Genomic DNA, 25,784 nt, shown 5'->3' with positions numbered 1-25,784 from the left:
GTCACCAGGCTTGCCAGGGGGTCCTGCCTGTAAATCAGAGGCAGGTGTTTTTTTGTTTGTTTGTTTGTTTTTAGCTGCATCGGGTCTTAGCTGCAGCGCACGAGATCTTTCGTTGTAGCACCTGCAGCGAGCAGGCTTCTCTCTCATCGTGGTGTGCAGGTTTTCTCTCTCTAGTTGTGGCTCGTGGGTTCCAGGGCACGAGGGCTCTGTGGTTGGCAGCACGCAGGCTCTCTAGTTAAGGTGCATAGGCTCAGCAGTTGAGGCATGGAGGCTTAGTTGCCCCACAGCATGTGGGATCTTAGCTCCACTGACCAGGGATCAAACCCTTGTCCCCTGCATTAAAAGGCAGATTCTTTACCACTGGACCACCAGGGAAGCCCTGGAGGCAGATGAGTATTATTTTTTATACATCTTTATCGGAATATAGTTGCTTTACAATGTTGTGTTAGTTTCTGCTGTACAACAAAGTGACTCAGCTCTATGCATACATATATCCCTTATCCCCTCCGTCTTGAGCCTCCCTCCCACCCTCCCTATCCCACCCGTCTAGGTCATCACAAAGCACCAAGCTGACCTCCCTGTGCTCTGCAGCAGCTTCCCACTAGCCGTCTGTTTCCCATTTGCTAAATGTATACATGTCAGTGCTACTCTCTCACTATGTCCCAGCTGGAGGTAGATTACTAAACTTGAAAATTTCACACGGAATGCCAGCAACGGTGGCTCACTTGACAAAGATGCTCAGTTTTCTGGCCATATACCCGTCTGCTGCTGCTTTTGTCGTTGTTGTTTAACCACTTTTACTGAGATATAATTGACAGACAATAAACTGCATATATTTAAAGTGTACAATTTGATATTTTTCTTATTAGTAAATGTATATATGGCAATCCCAATCTCCCAATTCATTCCACCCCAACTACCCACCCCCCCGCCCCCGCCCCGCTTTCCCCGCTTGGTGTCCGTATGTTTGTTCTCTACATCTGTGTCTCTATTTCTGCCTTGCAGACCGGTTGATCTGTACCATTTTTCTATAGCCCACATATATGTGTTAATATGCGATATTTGCATTTCTCTTTCTGACTCACTTCACTCTGTATGACAGTCTCTATTCCATCCGTGTCTCTACAAATGTCCCAGTTTTGTTCCTTTTTATGGCTGAGTAATAGTCCATTGTGTATATGTGCCACCTCTTCTTTATCCATTCCTCTGTTGATGGGCATCTAGGCTGCTTCCACGTCCTGCTATTGTAAGTAGTGCTCGTCTGCTGCTACTTTGCATTTTGTTTTATTTTTTCCTACGTGAGGCAATAAAATCCACTTGAATGGATTCAGATTATCCTCATTAGCATGTTTAAATCTCTCTCTGCCTCTAAATTAATTATGACTATTACTTGATACATACATAGCTTTTTTTTTTTTTCATGCATAGCTTTTGATACACTTCCCATCAATCAAATGGCCAATTTTTATTGCACCTCCTACTATATACTTAACTATTATATTGAACAAGAAGATTCACAAGACAAACGAACACAAGAAGCCCACAGTCTGTGTGTGACACTAAAATCACAGAAATGAAACGAGAAGTGAAGCGGGTCATGGTGGCAGTATCCGGGGTGCACAGGTGGTTGGCATTTGAATGAACAGAGCAGTGGAGATAAGGGCACAGCGGATCTGGGTTCAGGTCCCAGCCCCATCCTGCATGTTACCCCTGTTACCGAGTGTTGTGATAGCTGATGTTTGCAGGCTTCATAGTTTAAAGAAATTTTTCTTTCCTGCTTTAGGTCACAGCTAAAATGTCTCCTAGAAAACAAGAAAACAAACAAACTTACATCTTATACCAGAATAAATCACAAATGAATTCAGATTTAAACATAAGGTATGAAATCATAAAATTGTTAGAAAAAATCTTGGGAGACTTGGGGGGTAACTTTAGTGGTGGGGGGGACCCAGAAGCCATTAAAAAAAGGCTTCTCAATCAATTCTACTACATAAAAAAGAAAAACTTTGTGTATGGGAAAAACAATTAAAAAAAAACAATGTCAAAAGACCAAAACAAACTGCAGGAAATATTTGCAAGTCATACATAAAGTGCTACTCTTTTTATGTATTAAAAAAACGTATAGACCAACAACCTAATGGAAAAATAGAATAAATGTTATATATGGCTCTAAGATGTGTAAAAATATCCCCAGCCTCATTTACCGTAAGAGAAATGCAAATTAAAACTGCACTGAAGCACCATTTTTCATCCATCAGATGGTGAAATTCAAAAGGTCTGACGTCGCATGTGCTGGTGAGGATGTGTGGAAACAGATGTCCTCATCCGCTGCTTGTGGGACGGAATGTGAATTGATGGAGACTTGGTGGAGATGAATCAGGCAACATGTGTAGAAACTACAAACGCACACACCCTTCAACCTAGCAATTCTTACTCTAGGAATTCATCAAATGGACATGCTTATCAACATATACAAAGATGCACGCAGAAGGTTGTTTTATTGTATCATTATTTATATCAGGAAATGTTTGCAAATCACCCAAATGCACATTAGTATGGGGCAGGGTGAACAAATTATGGTCCTTCCAAATGAAGGAATATTATGTAGCCATAGAAAGGGATGTGTATGCATTTTGTGCAGTAATAAACTCTTAGAAATACTGTGAAGAAACCGAGAAAGTATCACAGTTATAGTATTATATTACAAGTAACCCTTTAAGCAAGAGAGGGAAATATTATTCCTATCTATTTGCTTCTGTATGCATAAAATATTCGTGGAAGAATACACAGGAGACGAGCTGATAGTGAATAATTGGAACTGGAACAGGGTAGGAGAGTTTTCAAGCATACCTGTTTATATACTTGAAATTTGAATTTTGAATCACATGAATGTATTAGCTTTTCTAAACAATTAGACAGAATCCCATATATACATACAAAACAAGAGTCTCTCACCTGGTGCACAAGATGAGATTTTTCTGTCTTTAAAAGTCTGTTGGGGACTTCCCAGGTGGTGCAGTGGTTAAGAATCCACCTGCCAATGCAGGGGACACGGGTTCAATACCTGTTCTAGGAAGATCCCACATGCCACAGAGCAACTAAGCCCGTGCACCACAACTACTGAGCCCGTGTGGTGCAACTACGGAAGCCTGGGTGCCTAGAACCTGTGCTCTGCAATGAGAAGCCACGGCAATAAGAAGCCCTCGCACTGCAACAAAGAGTAGCCCCTGCTTGCCACAACGAGAGAAAGCCAGCACACAGCAATGAAGACCCAACACAGCCAAAAAAAAAAAATGTCTGTTAGACCCAAATTAGCAAAAGGAATTGAGATCTCAGAGAATTTCCAGGATGGTAGAATCACATCATTATCATGCTGCTTGTAAGGTTCCTTTTGCCAACTTGTTCAGTCGAGAAGCTCTTTTCCTCAGTTGAGTTCAATGGGGCACCTGAGGTCTCCCAAATCCTGGAATCCAGGGTTTTTAGTGACTCATAATACCCGTGGGTAGGGACCCTGCCTTCTCCTCCCCCCTTGCTGTGGACCCTTGGCTAACAATTACTGCAGGTGGTGGGGGCAGGGGTGGAAGTTCTACGGAAAGGGCTTAGCGAGTCATGGGGTTTTAAATCACAAATGTCTGTAGAGATAAAATGTCACCACGGATAAACAAAGGCATGGAAACGTAGCTGGTGGAAACACAGGGTCTTTCCACTCGGCTCCGGTTGTCAGCGCAAGTGGCAAACGACCCACCCTTTGGGCCGATGTGGTGGAGGGTTTCGTCTCTGACCTGATCTCACAAATAACTCTAGAAACCTGGCCTCCCCCGTCAAGCCACAGCTGAAGATTTAATAGGACGCGCTCATTTATCGTGGCCGCTGTAATCAAATTCAGCGGCAAGGCACAGCCAGCCTTGGGGAGGTTTCTCCGTGTTCCCTTGGCTCCTAATAACATTGCCTCCTCCTTCTTTTCTATTTACCACATGCCATTTGGTCAAATTAGAACTCTAACTCACAAAAGCAGATGCCTTCCTTTAGATAACATCCAAAAAAATTTCCTTGTTGGGAGGAAAGAGAGATGGGTTTGTCTCCTCAAATCTATCCACAATCAAAGGAGTCACTTCTGATAGATGCCTTACTTCCCAGGCTGGGACCTGGGACCCTTTGCTGCAGTGCTGCAAACGTTGCACCTGGACACACCTCTCCTCGAGCTACCAAATACAAAGAAAGTACATGGGACTAAAAATAACTGCGTGCCTGCGCCATTGGGGCAAATTCTGAACCAAAATATACAAAAGACTAAAACAAAACACAACAAAAGACTCAGCTGCCACTTCTGAAGAGCTGGGAGCAAGAACAGGGTGTTGGGAGCCAAAGCAGGTAATACGTATGCCCCCTGCACACACCACCACCTACGGGGTGGGCGAACACCTAAGGCACCCCTCTGCCCACCCCTGCGCACCACCCTACCCTCACCCCTCGGGGAGCAAGGAGCAAAGGAAGCGGCTGTTTGTTCTCGCTCCCCCCTGCTGCAGCGGGGGCCCCAATACAGCCTTGCCTGCATTCCTTGTCTGGCCTCTAGTCAATTTCTATTGCTTGGGGAGGGCCAAGAACCCTGGACAGTATCAGCTCTGGTCCAATCTGACCGGTGTGCATATAAAAAGAGGAGATCTGGACACATGAAGAGACAGCAGGGATGCTTGAAATGAGGAAAGGCCACGTGAGGACACAGGGAAGAGGTAGCCGTCTGCAAGCCAAGGAGAGACGCCTCGGAAGACACCAAAGCGTCTGACACCTTCCTCTTGGACGTCTAGCTTCCCAAACTGTGAAAAATGAATTTCTGTTGTTTCAGCCTCCCAGGTAATTCGCTAGGGCAGTCCTAGCAAACAAATACACCTACCACATCGATTCTGCAGTCGCGATTGTTGTGTCATATTTACTGTGTCCTCTCTCTGTTTATCCACCTTATTTGATTTAAGGGATTTCAAAATGAGTTGCGGATCCCTTGCGCACATTGAAGAGTAAGCTATTCAACAGAGACAGCAAATGCATGCATGACTGAAGCCTCTCTGTGGCCGGGACAGTCAGGGAGGCAACTCAGATTGCCTACCCGTGTGCGTTTGTTTCCCAGCCGGGAAACTAGGACCGGAAGTGGAGGGGCTGTGAGGTTTGGTTAGAGAGACCTGGGGCTGGGTGTTGGAAATGCCTCCAAGCCCAGCTGGCTGGGCCACACCTGCGTTTTTCTCAGCTTCCCTGCTCATCCTCTCCTGCTGGTGGGGGTGTGGGGGGGTGTGGGGTGAGGTCACGTCCGGAAGTCTCCAGGGTCAGGCATCTGGATTCAACTGATGTCTTCATTTATTTTATTTTTTGGCTGCCTTGGGTCTTTGTTGCAGTCACAGGCTTCTCATTGCAGTGGCTCCCCTTATTGCTAAGCACGGACTCTGCGCACGCCAGCTCAGTAGTTGTGGCCCATGAGCTCTAGAGCACAGGTTCATTAGTTGTGGTGCACAGGCTCAGTTGCTCCATGGCATGTGGGATCTTCCAGGGCCAGGGATTGAACCTGTGTTCCCTGCATTGGCAGATGGATTCTTTTCTTTTTTAATTAATTTATTAATTAATTGGCTGCGTAGAGTCTTTGTTGCTACACACGGGCTTTCTCTAGTTGTGGTGAGCGGGGGCTACTCTTCATTGTGGTGCGTGGGCTTCTCGTTGCAGTGGCTTCTCTTGTTGCGGAGCATGGTCTCTAGGCATGTGGACTTCAGTAGTTGCAGCTCAAAGGCTCTAGAGCACAGGCTCAGTAGTTGTGGTGCACGGGCTTAGTTGCTCCTCGGCATGTGGGATCCTCCCGAACCAGGGCTTGAACCCATGTCTCCTGCATTGGCAGGCGGATTCCCAACCACTGCACCACCAGGGAAGTCCTGGCAGGTGGATTCTTAACCACTGTGCCACCAGGGAAGTCCCAACTGATGTCTTCAACTCAAGGGCTTGACACATGGTACGTTTGTGGGTTGGAGTGGAATCTGTTACCCAGCTCTCCTGTGTGCAAAACACTGGATCTGTGTCAAGGGAAAAATGATTCTGATGCTTGTTGAAAGGGTAAGGGAGACTGATGGAGACCAGTGCCACAGGTGGCAAGACTCTCCCAAGAGGGGAGAGAGATTGGGCTCAATTCTGAATTAAACAGGAACAAGAGGGGATTTGCGGCCAAGGAGCAGGTTGAGGGGTTGGTGGATGGAAAATTACCAAGAGACCTCAAGTGTAGGAGGATCTCGCTAAAGCCACTTAAGGATTCTTGCTGAAGGCAGGCCAGGTGATAAGATATCAAGGGTGGGGGAGATGAGAAATCTATCAGATATCAACGGTGAACAGATATCAACGGTTCTGACAGCAGAATTCTTGCTAAAACTGGACTCAGCAAGGCTGACATGGAAGCCCAAGTTGGGGCCTGGTTCAGAGCCTGACCAAAGTTTGGTCAAGGAGAGCGTGTCCGGCAGTGAGAACAGAACCCAGGTCCTACAGCCTACTTCTGCGGAGGCTGCGTCCTCGGGAAGGATGTCGAGTTAGCCCAGCCACACAGTCTCTCTGGGCAGCAGGGGTGGGAGACACGGTGGAGGGGAAGATGCAAAGCAGACTCTGCCCTGGTGGGCTTAGCAGGAAACAGGCCGTGTGTGTGGTAGCAGTGGCGACAGGCGCGCTGGCCCCATGCCCGGGGAGGCAGTATTCCAGAAGGGTCTTCTGGCCTGGGTGATGAATCCCAGAGCTGCGATTAAGACGAAATACTGTGAATATGACACCTGCTGACAGCTGCACGAAGGCCCCAGAAACTTTTATAATGAATTAGATTTTGCAGGCAGCTGTGCTGGGTGAGCAGTGTTTCGGTGAGCGGGTGCCTGGGCCAACGACAGGCAGCTCAGCCAGCCGGCTGCCTCGAGGGCAAGGATTGCTCTCCAGGGGAGAAGAGAGCAGAGTGGTCCTCCACCTGGTCCAGGGCCCTCATGAAGGGCCACTTGTGTCTCAGGAGTCACCTCCGCTGGGAGAAGCCAGAACTTAGAGTGCATCTAGCCCAATGCTCCCATTTTACATTTGGGAAAACCAAAGCCCAGCACGGCAGTGAGTTGTCCAAAGTGGCACAGCAAGTTACGGTCCACACCAGGGCTGGAGACCAGGACTCCAGATCCCAGGCTGGCACGCTTGGCTGAGGGGTAGTTAAGTAGTGAGCGCACCTCCAGGCATTTGACTTAAGGAAACTCCACTGTTAGTGCCTGGAGAGACAGAGACAGAGAGTGAGACAAAGAGACAGGGAGACAGAATGGGATTGAGGCAGGAAAGAAAATCACAGAAGGAGGGAGACAGAGACATTGGTGAGCCTGAGACATCAGGTTTAGAGTAGAGCTGCGGACACCTGCAGGGCTGGGTAGGACCTCAGCGATCCCCTGGTCAGCCACCTTCCTTTTCACAATAGTGAAACAGAGTATAGCTGAGTGGTTTACTTGTGTAAACATGTTGAGGAGACGTTTGGTGTGGAATGGTAAAAAGTAAATCCTTCAGGTGCTTAAAACGGCAAAACTTCCATCTCTAAAGGTTTTAGAAATGAGGCTTGAAAAATGAAAGAGCTGCAGGAACATGAGCCAGCACTGGGGGATCTGGGTAAATGTGATGCAGAAGACCTTCCTGCCGTGGGCTGGGCTTCAGGACTCTGTGCCCGCTCTGCTGCTTTCCCTGATGTTTCTGCAAACAGAGAGAGGGAGATGCCCCAGAGAAGGAACAGAGCCTAACCCTCTCCCTCCCTCGCTCCTCCCATCGTGGTACCAGCAGATCTCTACTTTCAAAGATCAGGTCAAGTCCAGGAAGCTTTCCCTGATTTCTCACTTGTATCCCCTGCCCCAACTGGTACCCATCACTCCTTCTTGTAAATCCCCGCAGACACCCCAGCCTCCTGTGAGTCACTTTTATTTTTCCATCTGGTACAAGTTATCTATGAAAATGTTGATAAAAGAGCCCCTAGTCTGTGCCTTGTGCTAATCCTCACAGCAAAGGAGCCAGGTGTGTTTCTCCATACCCGCTCAACAGATAAGGAAGCTGAGACCCCGAGAGAGTGAATAACTTGCTCAAGTTCGGACAGCCAGCAAGGGGCAAAAGCAGGGCTGCAGCCCAAGTTTGCCTGCCTCCAGGGCCTGCTCTCTTTCCAGGACACGGAAAGACACGTGCAGAGGCAGCGACTGTGTCTAGCCGTTGCGTCTTGCAGGCGTCTGGCACCCGCTCGCTGTGTGTTTCTGAAGGAAACAGTAGATGAATGAATGCAAGAAGGATGCTTCCTTTTGCAGGCTGTAGCTCAGGGGTCGGCAAACTACAGCATGGAGGCCGCAGCCAGCTTGCCTCCTCTTTTTGTGAATAAAGTTTCATTGCCACACGGCCACACGCATTCCCATCCGTGTTGTCTATGCCGCTCTCGTGCCCGATGGGAGAGTTGCGTGGCAGCAGGGGCCATGAGGCCCACAGAGCCTCAAACACTTACCATCTGGCCCTTCCCGGACAAAGCGTGCTGACTCCTGCTGCAGCTCCTGGTCACTACTAAGCTAGTTAAAACATCAGCGCTGACTCCTCTTCTGAGCTAGAATTCTGTGTGTGCGCACGCGTGCCTGCTTATACATCAGGTGCCTGCAAAGTGTCCGACAGACTTCCGTGCGTATCTGGTATATGTCACTTAATCATTTTACAGGGAAGCTTCATCTAAAAAAGCTTGCCCCTTGGACCCTTTGGAAATACATATATAAATACATATTTTAAAAATTAAGTTTAGCTTTGTTGCCAACACTTTGGCACAGATGTGGTGAAGCAACAAAGAACTTCCCTGGAGCAGAGGTGGGCAGACACCCCCCGTCCCACACCCATCGTGGTGGGGGGACAGCGAGGCTGGCTCCGTGAGGCTCGCCAGGATGGAAAGCAGCCTGTTGGACGTATTACCCTCCGTTCCCCTCTGCTGCAGGGGCATCGGTCTCCCAGGCTCCCAACCCCACCTCCTCCCCTGGGCACTCCCCAGGGCGCTCTTCCTCTCCCAAGCCGCCCCCTAGTGCCTCCTCCAGAGAGGCCAGAGCGCTGCCTCCCCTTTCCTGCTACCTGGAGCTCAGGACTGGCCTCCGGACCCCTGGCATCTGGGGTAGAAGCAACACCAAAGCAGGGATTGGCCGACTCCCACCCCAAATGCCCAGCAGCCCAGGTGCTGCAAGCACCAGGGTGTGACACATCTCAGCCGGCCTCCAGCAAGTGTCCCCCGGCCAGCCCACCAGGCCTTGCCCGCGATGACTGGCCCATCCCTTGACCTCGCTCATCTGCTCACCATCTCAGGACTGCTCTGCTACTCAGCCTGCTGCTTGGATGAGTTCTGTGAGTGAGTGTGTGTGTGTGTGTGTGTGTGTGTGTGCTGTTTTGGAAAAAAGACTCTTGGAAAACAGACTTGTTCTGGGAGCTTTTGGCAGGCTTTCAATCCTAAACTCCTCCACCGGTGCTGCACCTGCAACGCAAAGGGATTTGACATTGGAGTTGGTGGGGCTTTTGGCGCACACGTGTGTGTGCATGTGTGCCCACGTGCACGTGCGTGCCTCTCTTGTGACCTTGAGTGGCAGGCTGGCAGCTGCTGCTCCCTTGGCTTTGAAGCAGCATGGTGTCCTGGTGGCCATCCCTCTCCAGGCTGGCTGGCAGCTCCTGGCTGGGTCATACAGCTCCCCATCGTCCCAGGGACAAACATCTTCTTTGTAGGCTGTGTCCTCACCTGCCCCCCAGGCCTGCTCAGTCAGATCGCAAGACAGCAAACGCCTAACTGGTCGTCCAGAGCAGTTCAGCTACGTTCAAGCGCTAGGGTCAGAATTTGCTTCTCAAGGTGCATGTGGGGTGAATGGGGTTGAAGGCAAGTTGCAGGGTGCAGCCTTCTCTGGAATCTGTGAATCGGGGAAAACCAGGCAAGCTGCAGACAGTCGGGGTGAGAACTTGGCTGTAGCTGAGCCCTCTGACTCACGGTCAGACCCCTTCGTGATGCCACGAGCACGTGACCTGACCTCTCCTCTCCTTGGGCTCCTGCGAACACAAGTTCAAACAGGCAGGCGAGTCCCAAAGCGGAGGGGCGGGGGGCGTAAGAGATTGAGCAGGAGCAGCTGCAGACCAGTTAGTGCATGACAGCACCTGTAATTTTCCCGACCTGCAAAGGCAGGATGTTTGTGGCCCTTCTTTCCTTTGCTGCCTTCTAATGGCACATTTGCTTGGTTTGATGCGGTGCTGCTTGATGCAAAAACAGGAGGCAGAAACAGAAAAGGCTGTCTCTAGTGCCCTGCTGATGGGCTGGTCTAGTGCGTGAGAGACCCAGATGGACACGTTGGTGATCCTGGGCTCGTATGTGTAGGAAAAGCACTTTGAAGATGGTTTGGGCCAAATCCCTTGTGGTGCAGATGGGGAAACTGAGTCTCGGGTTGACGATGGGAGTCACGCCGGGTCCCATGGTCACTTGCACCTGAACTCACACGTGGATGCAAGGCCCTGTGTTTCCAATAGTAGGTCAGCGTGAGTTCCTTTCCAAGGATATGCCCCAGACGCAAGTGGGTATTTTGTCCAAAGGGCAAAGACAGCATCAACAACAGAGAAAAGAAAAAAAACCCAACCATTTGCCAAAAGCCTGCATCACACTCAGCGTTGTTTCTGTCCGTGATGTGGTGCAGCTTTGGTGTGTGTGAGTCAGGGCAGGCAGTCCTGAAATTCCGTGGAGGTTGCCGTTTGCAAGGCAGTTGCCTGGGGCTGAGCCACGTGGGGCTCCCAGGTTTCTGCAGGCCCCGAGTACACACACACACACACACACACACACACACACACACACACACACACACACACGCACGCACACGCGCGCGTGCGCGCACACACACACACACACACACACACACACGCTATTGTTTCCATTACAACAGAGCCTCTGGGGCTTTCCAGGCTGGACCTGAACTCAGACACGATTCCGCAGAGGCAGCCCAGTCCGGAGGGACCCACAGGCCGCTCGGATGACACCAAAATAGACGTGTGAAGTCCTGTCTTAGAGACTGGCAGGGAGGGGCGGGGGGACGCTGTTCCCAAACATGTCCACCTGATGGAAATATTCTGAGCTGGAATGAGCTGGAAATAAACTAGACGGCACTAAAAACAAACCTCTCCAGGGAGCTGGGGGGCGGGCAGAAATAGATGGTCCTCACCTGCTGAAAACGAAGTGGGTGGAGGAGGAGGGGCGAACAATGCAGAAGCCTCGGCAGGAGAAGCAACTGACTGTGTGTTTGCTGAGGGACTCCGGCCTCCAGGAGGCAGGGAGGTCATGGGTGGAGGCCTTCCAGGGTGTGGGCTGCAGGAGGCACTGGGGCCCTACATGGTCTGGAAACAGGAACAGTGAGCAGTGCACCTTCGGCCCTCGAACCTGCAGCCCCCAGGTGCTCCTGGCTGGGAGAGGCGGTGCGGAGAACCACAGCTCAGCCCTTGCTGTCTGCTGAGGCCCAACTGAGGCGAAGGAGAGGCTGCAGCTGGGGCCCCGGAAGGGCTTTGGAGACCCCCATGCCTGCCCGCCTGTCCCAGGCTGGCCGCAGCAGCTTACGCTCCAGGAGAGAAACTTGGAGAGGTGGGGAGAGGCGTACCATTGCTGCTGATGTCAGGTCTCGTAACAACACTGCCTGCCCTCCCAGTTCAGCCGCGGCTCCTCCTCTTGGACGCGGACAACCTCACAGAACGATGGCCGACAGGGCCACTCTGTGACCGTGATGGATCAAGACAAAAACAGGGCCATCGTCACCATGCCAGACATAGACACAAGACTGTCTCCGAGCCAGCAGGCCCTCTGCCCTTGCTCACACGGAAGACTGCGCTGCTTTACGCCCACAGCTCCCATTTCCCTCTCGTCTCCCTCCCGTCTCCTCTTCTTCTGGGTGAGAATTAAGATGCAGTCGCAGACTAGCCGTCACGTCCTGACAGCAGCCAGTCCAGAGCAAGGCTGACTTGGCTGTCCCGTACGTGCCCCAGCATCACGTTGCAAAAGCCCAACTCCTAGAATAAATCCTTTCTCACCGCCTCTTACCAAGATGCCCATGGTCCCCTGGTGTGCCTGCTCCCTCATGGCGATGAGGCAGTGGGGCCAGCTGTGTTCAGCTACAGGTGCGTCTTCGTTGGAGGCATCGATACGTTCTATCTCAGGTGGTTGTCCCGGGAGCCCCTGGCCTTCTTCTTAATTCCCGGTCTTTATTTCTACGCACACGCAGGCATAGTGTCCAATCAACAGGAAGGACTCTGAAACCAGAGTTCAAATCCTGCCTCTGTCACTTACTAGTTGTACGACCTTGGGCAAGTTGCTTTACCTCTTTGCCTCAGCTTACCGGATCTGTGAAATGGGGTTGATGGTCATAGTGATAATAGCACTGAACTCTCAGCGTTGCTCTGAGGATTCGGTGAATTTATAGGTGTGAAGCACTTAAATGGTGCTTGGCATGTAGTAAATTTTTAAAGTTAATTCAGCAAACATTTGTGGAATGTCCAATGTACGCCAGGTGCTGTGCTAGACCCTAGGGATCAAAACTGACGCCCATCCTCCCAGGAAGCACAGTTGAGTTGGGGAGATACAAGGAAACACCCCATGGGTAAGAGCTAACCTGGAGTGAGCGCAGAGAAAGCATCGCAGGACCCCTCAGTCTTGGCCTGGGAATCGAGGAAAGCTGCTTGGCGGAGGCAGTGCCCGACAGGTCTTGCTGTAGAGTAAGAGTCTCCAGGACGGGGCTGGGCGTGCGTGGGAGGGCAGAGTGGGCCGTGAGCCGAGGGCACGGGGCAGCCGCCGACAGGCAGGGGCACGTTCGGGCATCTCTGCCCTCACGAGGCCTAGTCCAGTGCCTGGCAAAGCACAGGCGCAGATGAACGAACGTCTAGTGCTGAACCTGGCAGCTTTCCTCACACACCCGTGCCTGCTCTGACTGTCCTTAGACTCTGACCACGGTGGCCCCGGGTCCCCTGCGACGTCAGAATCACCCCGATCTTTCCTTCTTTTCCACCGACCCCCGGTTTCTTTCTCCCCAGGATGTGTGCGTGGCCCCTTCCTTCCAGCCCTCACTGCTTCCACGCCGGTGCAGGCCCTGTCAGGCCATGTCCTTGCCCGGCCAGCCACCGGCTCTCTGCCCCCATTCTCCGAGCTCCCCTCACCCACCTGCCCCCACACCATCTCTCCCAGCACCGCGTTGATCCTATTACTCCTTCACTCAGCACCTTCTGTCACTCTTTACTACGTTTTGAATAAAGCCCAAACACTTGGTTGGGGCATCCGAACGGCACGATCTAGCCCCAAACTAACTTCTCAGTCTTCCTCACCCCCTCTGTTCTTTCCAGAGCCTCCTCCCCCATGAGACCTCCACCTTGAAACTTCTTGCTTCTGTGCTCTATTTCACTATTTGGAGGGTCTGCCTGCCCTTGCCCCCTTCCAGAGAACCTTCTCCCATAGCCACAGTGAGCTGGCAACACACTGAGATTCTGCTGAAGATTGGCCCTGGTCCCGGGTGGGTCTGCACAGCCGTCCCAGGGAACTGTCACTTGGCTGGAAAAGACGTGCAGGGCCATCAGAGTCCCTGTCATGGATATTTGAAACAAGAGCCACGAAGGGATATTCCAGCCAAACAGATGCTGGAGCGAAAAGACTTGAGGCAAGACTGGGTCAGCCATTGTGGGGTGATGGGGGGAGTGAAGATGCAAGAACACAGGGTGAACAGATGCCCAGAAACAAGCATAAGAGAGCAGCAGGGGTGGGAGGGAGGGGGAGGGGGAGAGGAAGGAGGGGAGAGAGGGAGAGGGAGGACTGGGAGAGAGGAGAGAGGTGGGGGGAGAGGAGGGCTAGGGCTTCGGTTCCTGCTCTTCCTAACATTCCTTAGCTTTACGATAAACCTCACTTTTCTCCCACCAGAGCCGGTGTGAATGGACTTCTGCTCTTGCCGTCAAAGAATGGCCATCCTCAAAAAATCCAGAAACAGTAAATGCTGGAGAGGGTGTGGAGAAAAGGGAACCCTCCTACACTATTGGTGGGAATGTAAACTGGTGCAGCCACTGTGGAGAATAGTATGGAGGTTCCTCAGAAAACTAAAAATAGAACTACCAAATGGTCCAGTAATCCCACCCCTGGGCATATACCTGGAGGAAACCATAATTTGAAAAGATACATGCACCCCAGTGTTCATTGCAGCATTATTTACAGTAGGCAGGACATGGAAGCAACCTAAATGTCCATCAACAGAGGAACGGGTAAAGAAGATGTGGTACATATACACAATAGCATATTAGTCATAAAAAAGAACAAATGCCATTTGCAGCAACATGGATGGACCTAGAGATTGTCATACTGAGTGAAGTAAGTCAGACACAGAAAGACAAATATGTCTTTGCTTATATGTGAAATCTAAAATAAAAAGTGTATGAATGAACTTATTTACAAAAGAGAAGTACAGTCACAGACGCAGAAAACAAACTTATGGTTACCAGGTGGAGAGGAGCGAGAGGGAGAAATTGGGAGATTGGGATGGACACATACACACTACTATATATAAAATAGGTAACTAATAAGGACCTACTGTATCGCACAGGGAACTCTACTCTATACTCTGTAATGACCTATATGGGAAAAGAATCTGAAAAAAAAAAAAGAGTGGATATATGTATATGTATAACTGATTCACTTTGCTGTACACATGAAACTAACACAACATTGTAAATCAACTATATTCCAATAATTTTTTTTAAAAAAGTGGCCTGAACAGAATGTTGTTTCTCCCTGCCATTCCTCCTGCCCCCTGGGGAGTCCTCCTCCTTCCATCCGCCGCCCCATCCAGTCCTGCCCCAGACAGTTCCGGGGTCTGGAAGACTTCCTGTATGAATCTTCCCCAGTCTTCCAGAACTAGCATGAATGCCACCTTCCCCAGAAAGGCTCCCATGTCCCTCCCAGTGGGTCATCATCTCTTCCTTGCTTCTCTGATTCCCTTCCGTTCCTTGTTAACCTACCTGGGGCAGATGCTGCTTTGGTGTGGGAATCGGATTCTGTGGACTGTCTGGGACCAAGCCTGTCTCCAAGCGTGGGAGAAGCCAATAGTTTCTAATAGGGCCACTTTGTTTTGGTTTATTTGTTTTTAATTTGTTTTTATTTTTATTGAAGTATAGTTGATTTACAATGTTGTGTTAGTTTTTGGTGTACAGCAAAGTGATTCTCATATATACATATTCTTTTTCGGAAACTTTTCCATTATGGTTTATTACAGAATATTGAATATAAACAGGGATATTTATCTATTTTATATGTAGCAGTTTGTATCTGTTAATCCCACACTCCTAATTTATCCCTCCCCCACCCCCTTTCCCCTTTGGTAACCATAAATTTGTTTTCTATGTGAGTTTCTTTCTGTTTTATAAGTAAGTTCATTTGTATCATTTTTCTTAGATTCCACATATAAGCAATATCATATGATGTTTGTCTTTCTCTAACTTATATTTCACTTAACATGATCATCTCTAGGTCCATCCATGTTGCTGCAAATGGCATTATTTCATTCTTTTTTATGGCTGAGTAATATTCCATTGTATGTACATACCACACCTTTTTATTCATTCATCTGTCAATGGACCTTTAGTTGGTTCCATCTCTTGGCTGTTGTAAATAGTGCTGCTATGAACATAAACGTGCATGTATCTTTTTGAATTAGTTTTCTCTGGATATATGACCAGGAGTGGGATTGCAGGATCATACGGTAACTCTATTTTTAGTGTTTTGAGGAACCTCCATACTGTTCTCCATAGTGGCTGCACCAATTTACGTTCCCACCAACAATGTAGGAGGGGTTCGCTTTTCTCCACACCCTCTCCAGCATTTGTTATTTGTAGAATTTGTGATGATGGCCGTTCTGACTGGTGGGAGGTGACAGCTCATTGTAATTTTGATTTGCATTTCTCTAATAATTAGTGAGGTTGAGCATATTTTCATGTGCCTATTGGCCATCAGTGTGTCTTCTTTGGAGAAATGTCTATTTAGGTCTTCTGCCCACTTTTTGACACGGTTGTTTGTATGAGCTGTTTGTGTATTTTGAAAATTAATCACTTGTTGGTTGCATCATTTGCACATATTTTCTCCCATTCCATAGGCTGTCTTCTTGTTTTGTTTATGGTTTTCCTTGCTGTGCAAAAGCTTATTAGTTTGATTAAGTCCCAGTTGTTTATTTTTTGCTTTTATTTCTATTGCCTTGGGAGACTGACCTAAGAAAACATTGCTACAATTTATGTCAGAGAGTGTTTTTTAGGGCCACTTTGGAAATGTTCATTTTCAGTTGTCACAGTGGCTGGGGTGAGAGGTTTCCTGTGAAGAGTGGGACAGAGTCATACATCAAGAGTGGATCCATGTCCCACATGACTCTGAAATGTCACATGGAAGATGCATACCTTTCATAATCATCTCAGCCTAGAACCTAATTCTCTTTCACATTAATATTTGTTGAACTACTATAGTATGAAACTGAGTTTTGTGAGACGATATGGGTGCAAGCATCAAACTACATCGTTTCCTTTTTTTTAATATAAATTTATTTTATTTATTTATTGGCTGCATTGGGTCTTCGTTGTTGCACCTGAGCTTTCTCTAGTTGCGGTGAGGGGGAACTACTCTGTTGTGGTGCACAGGCTTCTCAGTGTGGTGGCTTCTCATTGTGGAGCACAGGCTCTCGGCACCCGGGCTTCAGTAGTTGTGGCATACAGGCTCAATAGTTGTGGCATGTGGGCTTAGTTGCTCGGTGGCATGTGGGATCTTCCTGGACCAGGGATCAAACCCATGTCCCCTGCATTGACAGGTGAATTCTTAACCACTGAGCCACCAGGGAAGTCCTACATCATCATGTTTTCTGATGTGCTAGTGCCTGACCACTTATAGTCAAAATATGCATTTTTATATCATAAATCCTTTTTCTGAAAGATCTCTTTTATATGACACTCAGAGCATTATATTGATTTTTTAATTGCATAAGTATGTTGTAGTATTTAGGAATTTCATTTTAGGATGACAAAGGGCTCTTTAAAAATATTTCTTACCAATGGGGCGTTGCGTCTGAGGGGTCGAGAACCATTGGCCCAGCCAGTGGGATGCTCCTCCACCAGGTGCAGGGTGTAGGTGTGCTTGGGGTGGTGATTCCCGGGTGCTGGAGCTGACACAAGCCACCCCACACTGGGCACCTTCTGAGAAGCACCCAACAGTAGCCTGATGTCTGAGGCAGGTCCTGGATCACAGGGTGGAAAGAGAAGGCAAGTGCTGGCCCCTAGGAGACAAGACAGAAAACTGGGTTCAGGGCGAGATGTGTGCGGAGGGCAACCCGCCCATGGTCTGTGAGGTCAGAGGTTCAGAAAAGGGGTGGAGGTGGAGGTAGCATCACAAGACCAAAACTGGGAGCTGAAAAACTACAGCTTTGGGCGATTATGAGTCTTAACTTCTATGAATGTTCCAGTACATGTGTTTGAACATGCACCCACTTTTCCATCGGTAAACACCTAGGAGTGAGCTGCTGAGCTATCGCATGTGCCTATATTCAGCTTTAGTAGATGATGCCGAGAGTTTTCCAGAGAGGTTGAAGCAATTTTCACTGCCACCAGCCCATGGAAGAGAGTTCCACATCCTTGCCAACATTTGTTATTTTCTGTCCTTTTCACTTTAGCCACTCTGGAGGGTGTGTAGTGGTGTCAAGCCTGTGTGCAGTGGCAGCAGGATGGACAAGCAGGTTGTGGTCGAGTCCTACAGTGGGACCCTCTTCAGCAGCATAACAACCACAGGCAATGACCAGGATGTCCCTCACAGACAAGTTGAGCAAAAGAAAGACACAAGAATTCACGTTTATATAAAGTTCAAATATAGGCACAAGGACTCCCCAGCGCTAGAAGCCAGGATGATGGACAGGGAGCAGTGCAGAGACTGGACAGGAGCTGAAGGGTCTTCTGGAGGCCGGGGAGTTCTGTGTCTGCACCCAGGTGCCGGCTTCTAGGGTGTGTCCACTTTGCAGGAACCCACTGGGCTGAACAGAGGACCCCTGCCCTTTCTGCCAGGTGCACTTCAACACTGAACATGTACGAGCCCTGAAACGGGCACGGGGCAGTGAGGCTGTAAGGACCCAGGGCCCTCGCTTCGTCTCCTCACACCCATGTCTGGAGACATTAAGCTGTGGGTCTCCAGGGAGCATGGGTGACCCCGAATGTCTGTGTAGAGTCTGGAGTCAAACCTGTGCTTGAAATCCTGGCTCTGGGTCTGGTCAGCACTGCCCCCAGCCCTGATGCCTCCCCCTGGAACCGTTCCTTCCGGGCACAGGATCAAGCGTATTAGCAGACACTGCCTTCTTCCCGACTGCTGGGGGCACCTTATGACCATTTGAACTTTGCCTTCCTTGTCTCATCTACAAAGTGACCCGTCGGTGTCTGGAGAAGGAGCCCCAGACCTCATGATGGTCACCGTGGCTGCTGCACCATCTGCTTCTTTATCCAGTGAAGGTGGGGAGGGCTAGGTCGGGTACAGACAGGAGGTGTGCTCACGCCCAGCAGGCTGGAAATGAGACGCAGGCGTCTGGGGTGCCACCCTGGCACGGTGGGCACCCAGAGGCCCTAGTGCTGACCCCGTACTAACCAGCAGTGGTTTTCTCTGCACAGCCCTTCCCGGCCTGGATCAGAAGAAGCGGGGTGCCCACCGGGCATGTTGCCTGCTCACCCCCCCGCCGCCCCCTCTGTTCCCACCACCCTTCTTCCGAGGAGGCCGAAGTCCAGTGAGTAGCTTTGGGCTCACGAGAGGGCAGAAGTGTGGGTCCCAGGGCCACCACGCAGCCCACCTCCTCCCGCACCACTCAGCAGGAGCTGCCTTCAGGGTCCGTCCGGAGGGGCCCAGCTCTCTGCCCTCACGCAGCAGCTGGAGCCCAGAACTGACATGTAGCTGTTCCTCCCTCTGTCTTAAACAACTGACAGAGGGAGATGCTTCTCAGCAGGGAATCGGACTTGGCAAAGTGTCCCGTCCTTTCAAAAACAAGGAGGTGGATTTATAATTTTCTGGGCTCCTATTAGGGACTCAGACATGGAATTTCCCCTTCTGTTTTTTCTTCTCCCCAAGGGCTTGTGAAATTCCCTTCCACAGCCCGAATCTGACTTATACCATATCCATGAGGTGACACAGGAAACAGTCCCGTGAGAGGGAACAGAATTAGGGGCGGGGAGGAAAAGGTGAGCAAAGAGCAGGATTTGGGAAGCTGACCTAGAAGACAACCGCCCAGGGCATTCCAGGGACTTGAGATGCTCAGATCTTCCCAGAACCTCTTCGAGCTGCACTGTCCAGGAGAGCTCCTATGTGGCCAGCTCCAGCTGAGATGTGCTGAGTATAAAATACGCGTTGGCTGCATTTTCTAAGAATGCAAAATATTGCAATAATTTTTTATATTGAATATATGTTGAAATAATGTTTGGGATATATTGGTTAAGATAAAATACTTATTAAAATTAAAATTAATTTCATTTGTCTCCTTTCACCTTTTTTATGTGGTTACCAGAAAATTTTAAACCGCACAGGTGTCTGCATTGGTGGCTCACATTTTATTTCTGTTGGGCGGTGCCGACTTGGACACTGGATTAAGGCCCCTGAGTGAGCTTCCTAACTCCATCCAGAGTGGTCTTTACCTCTCTATAGTCCATGCAAGCCAGGTTCGTCTCAGAGCAGATGAGAGAATGGAAACTGGGGGCCCAGAGGTCGCCTTCTTGAGACACCCACTGGGGTATCAGGGAACCGCCAGCATCGGGGGCTGGGCTGTGGAACAGGTCTGTGTCCGGGGGCTGACCCTTCTTCTGTGCCGCAAGTCTGACCTGTAACCTGTGTCACTTTGCCTTAAAGTTTCTCTCCCCCGATGTGAAGAATCTCGTCCTGGAACTGGAGACCACGCAGCCCCCGTGCATGGAAGGGTCGCTCAGCTCCCCCGGGCCTCCGGGCCCGCAGGTCAGTGCGTCCCCTGTGCCCTCCTCCCTCCTCTGTTCAGAGCAGGGACGCCCCCGGGCAGAGCCACCTCTCTTCGGGTGACGTGGGGTTGTTTTCCTGCCCTGGAAACCCCCAGAGCCACGTGGATAGAACACTGGTTCTTCTCTAGGGGATTCTGCCCCCAGCCTAGACGTCTTCTCCCCACAACGAGGAGGATAAGGTCCCCTGCAGTGCTGGACTTGGGGGGTGACCGAGTGAGATTATTACTCCAGTTATCAACAGGCAAACACTCCATGGCAATGTGACTGTCAGCCCCACCAGAGGACCCAGAGGTGCCCGCATTCAGGGCATAAAAATGGAGGTAAAAGGAACTCGCTACCCTGAGCTCATTTGGCCCCCAGATCCTGGCACCAAGCAGCCAACCCCTCCCCACCAAAGCTCAAGGAAGAGTGAAGCGCAGGCAAAATGCTAGAGAAAGGATTTTCTAGACAGGAGAAGAGTACCCTGCAGAGACCCCGTCTCCTTGGCCGGCCTGGGAGAGGGCGCCCATCAAGGAGGATCGTCCCTCGGCATGGGGTCCGGGCCTGCCGTGGGGACGGGAGGGAGGAATTCCGTCACCCCTCCTGTGGCTTCCTATCATGGGAAGAAGCTAAGACAAACTCCTCACCCAAGAGCAAAGCTGCACACGGGGACCCGCATCTCCTGCGGGGTCTCGCGCGCCCACCACTGCCCCCTCGGTGTAGCCGCAGTGCGCCTCCTGGGTCCTCAAGCACCCGAAGCCTGTTCCAGCCTTGGGGCCTTGAGGCGCGTGGCTCCAGAGGCTTGGGGTGCTCTGCCTCCTGATTGTCTCTGTGGCCAGCCCCTCTGTCCCCCAGCACGCAGGGTGCTCCACCTCCCCGGACCAGCCCTCTGTCTGCGGTGGCCTCCGTCCCTCCGTCCCTCTCCATCCAGTGACCTGTTTACATTCTCCGCAGTTTTCACATCTTGTTACGGTTTTCTTTTCTTTAGTTCCTAGGCTCTTTGGTCACCCCTCCAAAATGGAAGCTTTATGGCTGGGCTTGGCAAACTATGGGCAGGGGTCCAGCCCCGCTTGTTTTTGTAATGAAGTGTTATTGTCCCTGGCTACTTCTGCACTAAAGGGCAGAGCTGAGTACTTGTGACAGAATTGCTGCATCAGAGACAAAGCCTAAGATGTTTCCTATCTGGCTCCTTACGGAACCAGTGAACCGACCCCCGGTCTTGCGAGCAGGGAGGTTGTCCACCTTGTTTATGCTGTGTACACAGCCCACACCAGGGCCTGGGGCGTGGCTTCCCCATCAACATTTGTTGAATGCGGTGAGGAAGACAGGCGGACCTGAGCTGCCGCAGAGGGGCTGGGAAGTCTGCACAAAGGCACGGTGGGCCCCCGAGAGTCAGCTGTCTAGGGGATTTCCTTTTATTTTTTGGCCACAGTATGTGGGATCTTAGTTCCCCGACCAGGGATTGAACCTGGGCCCCCTGCAGTGGAAGTGTTGAGTCCTAATCACTGGACAACCAGGGAATTCCTTGCGTCATTTTTTAATTAGTTAATTAATTAATTGATTAATTGGCTATGTTGGGTCTTCTTTGCTGCATGTGGGCTTTTCTCTAGCTGTGGCGAGCGGGGGCTACTCTTTGTTGCAGCGCACAGGCTTCTCATTGTGGTGGCTTCTCCTGTTGTGGAGCACAGGCTCTAGGTATGTGGGCTTCAGTAGTTGTGGCACATGGGCTCAATAGTTGTGGCACATGGGCTTAGTTGCTCAGTGGCATGTGGGATCTTCCCAGACCAGGGCTCAAACCCATGTCTCTTGCATCGGCTGGCAGATTCTTAACCACTGTGCCACCCGGCGAGTCCCTCTGGGGGAATTCTATCTTCCCAGCCTCACAGTCCACACTGACAGCACATGATGGCACACAAGAACTGGTGCCGAAAGCTCGGCCTCTCTGCACCGGTGCCGAATCAGATCTCGGAGACAAAATTTTGGGTGAAGTAGAAAGGATAGCTTTATTACTTTACCAGGCAAAGGGGGACCCAGCGGGCTAATGCCCTGAAAACTGTGGGTCCCGACCCCAGAGGATTTGATGAGGGGTTTTTAACAATGGTTCCACAGTGGGGTCTCTGACAAGATTAGAGTGTAAGCAGGGCTTGCATTTCTTTCATCTGGTCTCCTAATCTTGATGAGCTTCTCTAGTTCCTTTAATCTTGCCTCAGGGAGTCTCTTGGCTGTGCAGGCTCCTCATTGTGGTGGCTTCTCTTATTGAAGAGCACAGGCTCTAGGTGCGTGGGCTTCAGTAGTTGTGGCACATGGGCTCAGTAGTTGCAGCTCAAGGGCTCTAGAGCCTGGGCTTAGCAGTGGTGGTGCACGGGCTTAGTTGCTCCGAGTCGCATGGGATCTTCCCAGATCAGGGATCGAACCTGTGTGCACTGCATTAGCAGGTGGATTCTTAACCACTGTGCCACCAGGGAAATCCCTAGAGTCTTACCTACAAGAAATGGGGGACAAAAAAAAGGCCTCCATGTCTGGGAGCAGCACAGGCCCCCCGCTTGGTTTCAGAACCCACAGAGAACCCATGCCCTCAGCCTGCGGTCTCCAGCCCCACGTGCATGCCGCCAACCTCGTGCAATCTCCTGTGTGTCACTTGGAGGCTGTGCTGCCGACTCCAGGCACACCGTGTGAGGACCAGCAATACTGGCATCACCTGGGAGCTTGCTGGAAACACAAAATCTCACCCTCCCCTCCACCGCACACCGTTCCATCAGAATGTGCATTTTAGCAAGTCTCTCCAGAGGGAATCACCTCCACATCAAAATTTGGGAAGCCCTGAGCGAGGGAGAGCACGATGGCCTCACAAATGGTTCTAGCCCACTTCGAGAGAACAGAAGAAACTGAGGCTTGGAAAAGACCAAAGAGTGGAACTGAAACTCTCCCTCCTTCCCTCCCTAAAATGGAATAAGAATAAACCAACGATCGTGGTTCCCAAACTTTTCCGCACATTAGAGGCCCCTGGGATGCCTACGTCCCCGGGAATTTTAAAAGATCCCCAGGGGCTTCTAATGTGCGGAGAGGCGTGGGATTCCCTGGCTGAGGGGGCTGTTGGTCATTTGGACGAGCCTCAGAGAAGTCCTGTTTCAGACAGGCTTTGCGTGAGGCCTACTCCCCTGCAGATCATGGGGACGAAGTGGTGGCCTGGGAGTGTTGGTGAATTTCCTCTCTGCTGTCCTGAGGAGCTTGGAAGACAGCTGGCCAACTGAACACTTCACAGGCACATGTGCAGAAAGAAGGCAGCTGCGTCCCGCCGTGGACGTGCCAAGCTTTCGCACGACGGGCACTGGAGTCCCTGAGCTAGACTCAGCCCCACGCCCGTGGCCAGGCAATGGGGCAAAAACGTACTCTTGACTTGCCCACACGCTTAACATCTTAAAACACAAGACTTTTGCTGTACCTGGTACCCACAGATCCAGCATGGGAATTTCTGTGTCAGTTGCTCCTGCAAGCAAAGCACAACTTCCGTTTTGTCAGGGCCCCCGAGAAACTTGGTAAGAGCAGCTGAAACGATGTGAGAGGTAGCAAAGCATCTCGTTTTCAGCAAATAGCATTTTGTCAAGTCTCTTTAGCTGCTCTCACCAAGCACTCAGGATGTTTCAGGCAACCCAAGAATCCCAGGGAGAAAATGAAGATCATGGAGAGTGGGTATGTGAGCATCGTAATGATGGTGCCGTTGGCAACAGCCCAGAGAAAGGGAGAAGGGGGCCTGGGGAGGGGCCTGGGCTGGAGGGTGCAGGGGGCCCTCCCCACCATACCTGGAGCCCCGAGTCTGCAGGGAGAGAGGCTGCTGAGGAGCCAGGGTGCCAAGAGCCCCTCCCGGCCCCGCCTCCCTCCCACCCCGCCTGCCTTGGGCTGACAAATGCTTTCTTCACTTCTTATCTTGATTGTGTAGGGCCCGCCTGGGCTTCCTGGCAAGACAGGACCAAAGGGAGAAAAGGTACGAACCATCTCTATCTTCACCCCACCTGTCCTTGTAAATCCAGCCTGTTTTCTGGGGGCACCACTGAGGGTTTTCTGGTTGACATTTCAAAGCATGTCCTAATCCTGCCTTAGTGAGTGCGGATGGGCTCCGTGGTGACTGGGTGTCTGCAGGTGTGGGACCCACCATGCATCTCGGCGGGAGCCCCTGACGTGGCGGGGGTGCTGTGAGCCGCCAGGGGACCAAGCCACATGGGCATGTCTGCTCATCAGCCCTACTAAGCCCTCGCTTCCACAACTTTTCCTCCAAAGCAGCCTCTGCTTACCTGTCTTCTCCATCCACAGGGGGAGCTCGGTCGACCAGGAAGGAAGGTATGGTCCATGTTGTTCTGTCAGCGCTACGTGGGTAGCTGTGCTCCGCGTGCATGAGTGTGCGCTCCTAGGGGTGGGGACCAGCCACGCACCTCTGCTGCCCTGATACCCAGGTGGCCGATGACGGCATTGCCATCCTCATGAGGACAGTAGCGACCTCCTCTTTCTGCCCACCTTTCAGTCAGGAGCACTGGGACTGCTGCCAGAGGCTGCCAAGCCTGGCCGCATTGCCCCCAGCCTCAGACCACCTCATCCTGTCGTCCATCAGAGAAATCCTCCAAGGCCCCGGCCAGTGACACCAAATGACTCTCACTGTCAATTTGATTAAATTGAAATAAAGTGTCAGACAGAAACAAATGGCTTTGCTTTATGGCCCGGCTAAAGTAAATGGGAGTTACTTCAGGTCACAGGGACTCCGAGTGAACCAAACACATGTTATTAAGACTCTCATTAGTGTCAGGAAGGAGTAAACACCCTGCCGCTGGCTGCAGTCAATGGACGCTGGCACTGAAATTGTATGTCTTGGTGATATAGAAGGAGGTTCAAAACTTTGGCTGAGAAAGATGCCTATGGTTCTAAATATAAATTACTATTCTCCCAGTTAAATGTTTTATTCAAATACTCTCACTATCAATAAGAGCCTCGAACAGACCCTTGTAAGGCAAAGTTCCAACCCTTTAGGGCACAGCTGATCCCTCCAGCCGAGGCTCAGGGGTTGATTGAAGAGCTGGGCTGGGAGGGTTCTGGCATCGTCTCCGTGCTCAGAACGAACAAAGGCCATGATTGATTAGCGATGTCTGCCGTGGGTGAGGCAGGCAGGAGCGGGAACAGTACACGTGCCAACACCTGTGAGCTCTGGGTAGGGGCTGGGCTTCCACATCCCCAGCTAGGCTAACTGAAATTAGCCAGTGGTACAGAGTCAACACGGACGGCAAGTCGCTGCTCCCCTGCTCTCTTGCAGGACGTACGCTTCTGTAGCTCCTTGGCTTACGTTGGGCTCCCTAGCCACAGAGATAGAGATGGTCCCAGCCATGTGCGCGTGAATTACTGATGAAGGGAGCTCTCTCCAGAGGAGCCTAGGGGAGGGGGGTACCCAGGGAGGGGAGGAGAAGCAGCCCCGTGTGGGGGGGCATCAGGTGACGTCCAGCTTCAGCCTGATCCCTAGGGGGGCTCTGGAGTGTGCACGGCACCAGAGAATTTGTCCTCCTTTGCCTTGATGTAAGGGGGCTGGGCTGTCGGCAGCAGGAAAGAAAGTACCTCAGTTGCTGGGCAGCTCCAATGGCCCCCAGCAAACCCACACTTGCAGGTTGCAGGAAGGAATGCATTGGTACAAGGAAGGTAGCCCCTGGGAGAGGGGCACGCTGAGCAGGGGAAGAGACCCGGAGGGAGTACCCGCAGCATCTGCTGCTGCTTCCCAGACGTAGTCCTCTCCC

The 25,784-nt window shown here is 51.1% G+C and overlaps 1 protein-coding gene across 3 annotated transcripts in view; it reads left to right on the top strand.

Annotated features, from left to right (window-relative positions):
- Window positions 1-25,784, top strand: part of COLQ (collagen like tail subunit of asymmetric acetylcholinesterase) — a 62,863-nt gene that overhangs the window by 11,770 nt on the left and 25,309 nt on the right. The window contains exons 1-5 of one of the 3 annotated variants that reach the window (XM_057740306.1): window positions 9,291-9,375; window positions 18,694-18,806; window positions 19,916-20,017; window positions 23,954-23,998; window positions 24,325-24,351. In XM_057740306.1, coding sequence (XP_057596289.1) covers window positions 9,291-9,375; window positions 18,694-18,806; window positions 19,916-20,017; window positions 23,954-23,998; window positions 24,325-24,351 — 372 coding nt within the window. Of the gene's footprint in view, window positions 1-9,290; window positions 9,376-18,693; window positions 18,807-19,915; window positions 20,018-23,953; window positions 23,999-24,324; window positions 24,352-25,784 lie in introns of those variants that run through there. The other 2 variants (XM_057740305.1, XM_057740307.1) reach the window with 2 other exon arrangements.

This window comes from Hippopotamus amphibius, chromosome 6 (assembly GCF_030028045.1).
Source record: "Hippopotamus amphibius kiboko isolate mHipAmp2 chromosome 6, mHipAmp2.hap2, whole genome shotgun sequence".
Classification (NCBI taxonomy): Eukaryota; Metazoa; Chordata; class Mammalia; order Artiodactyla; family Hippopotamidae; genus Hippopotamus; species Hippopotamus amphibius.
Note: the sequence above shows the minus strand (reverse complement) of the source record. Positions and strands in the feature narration are given on the sequence as shown.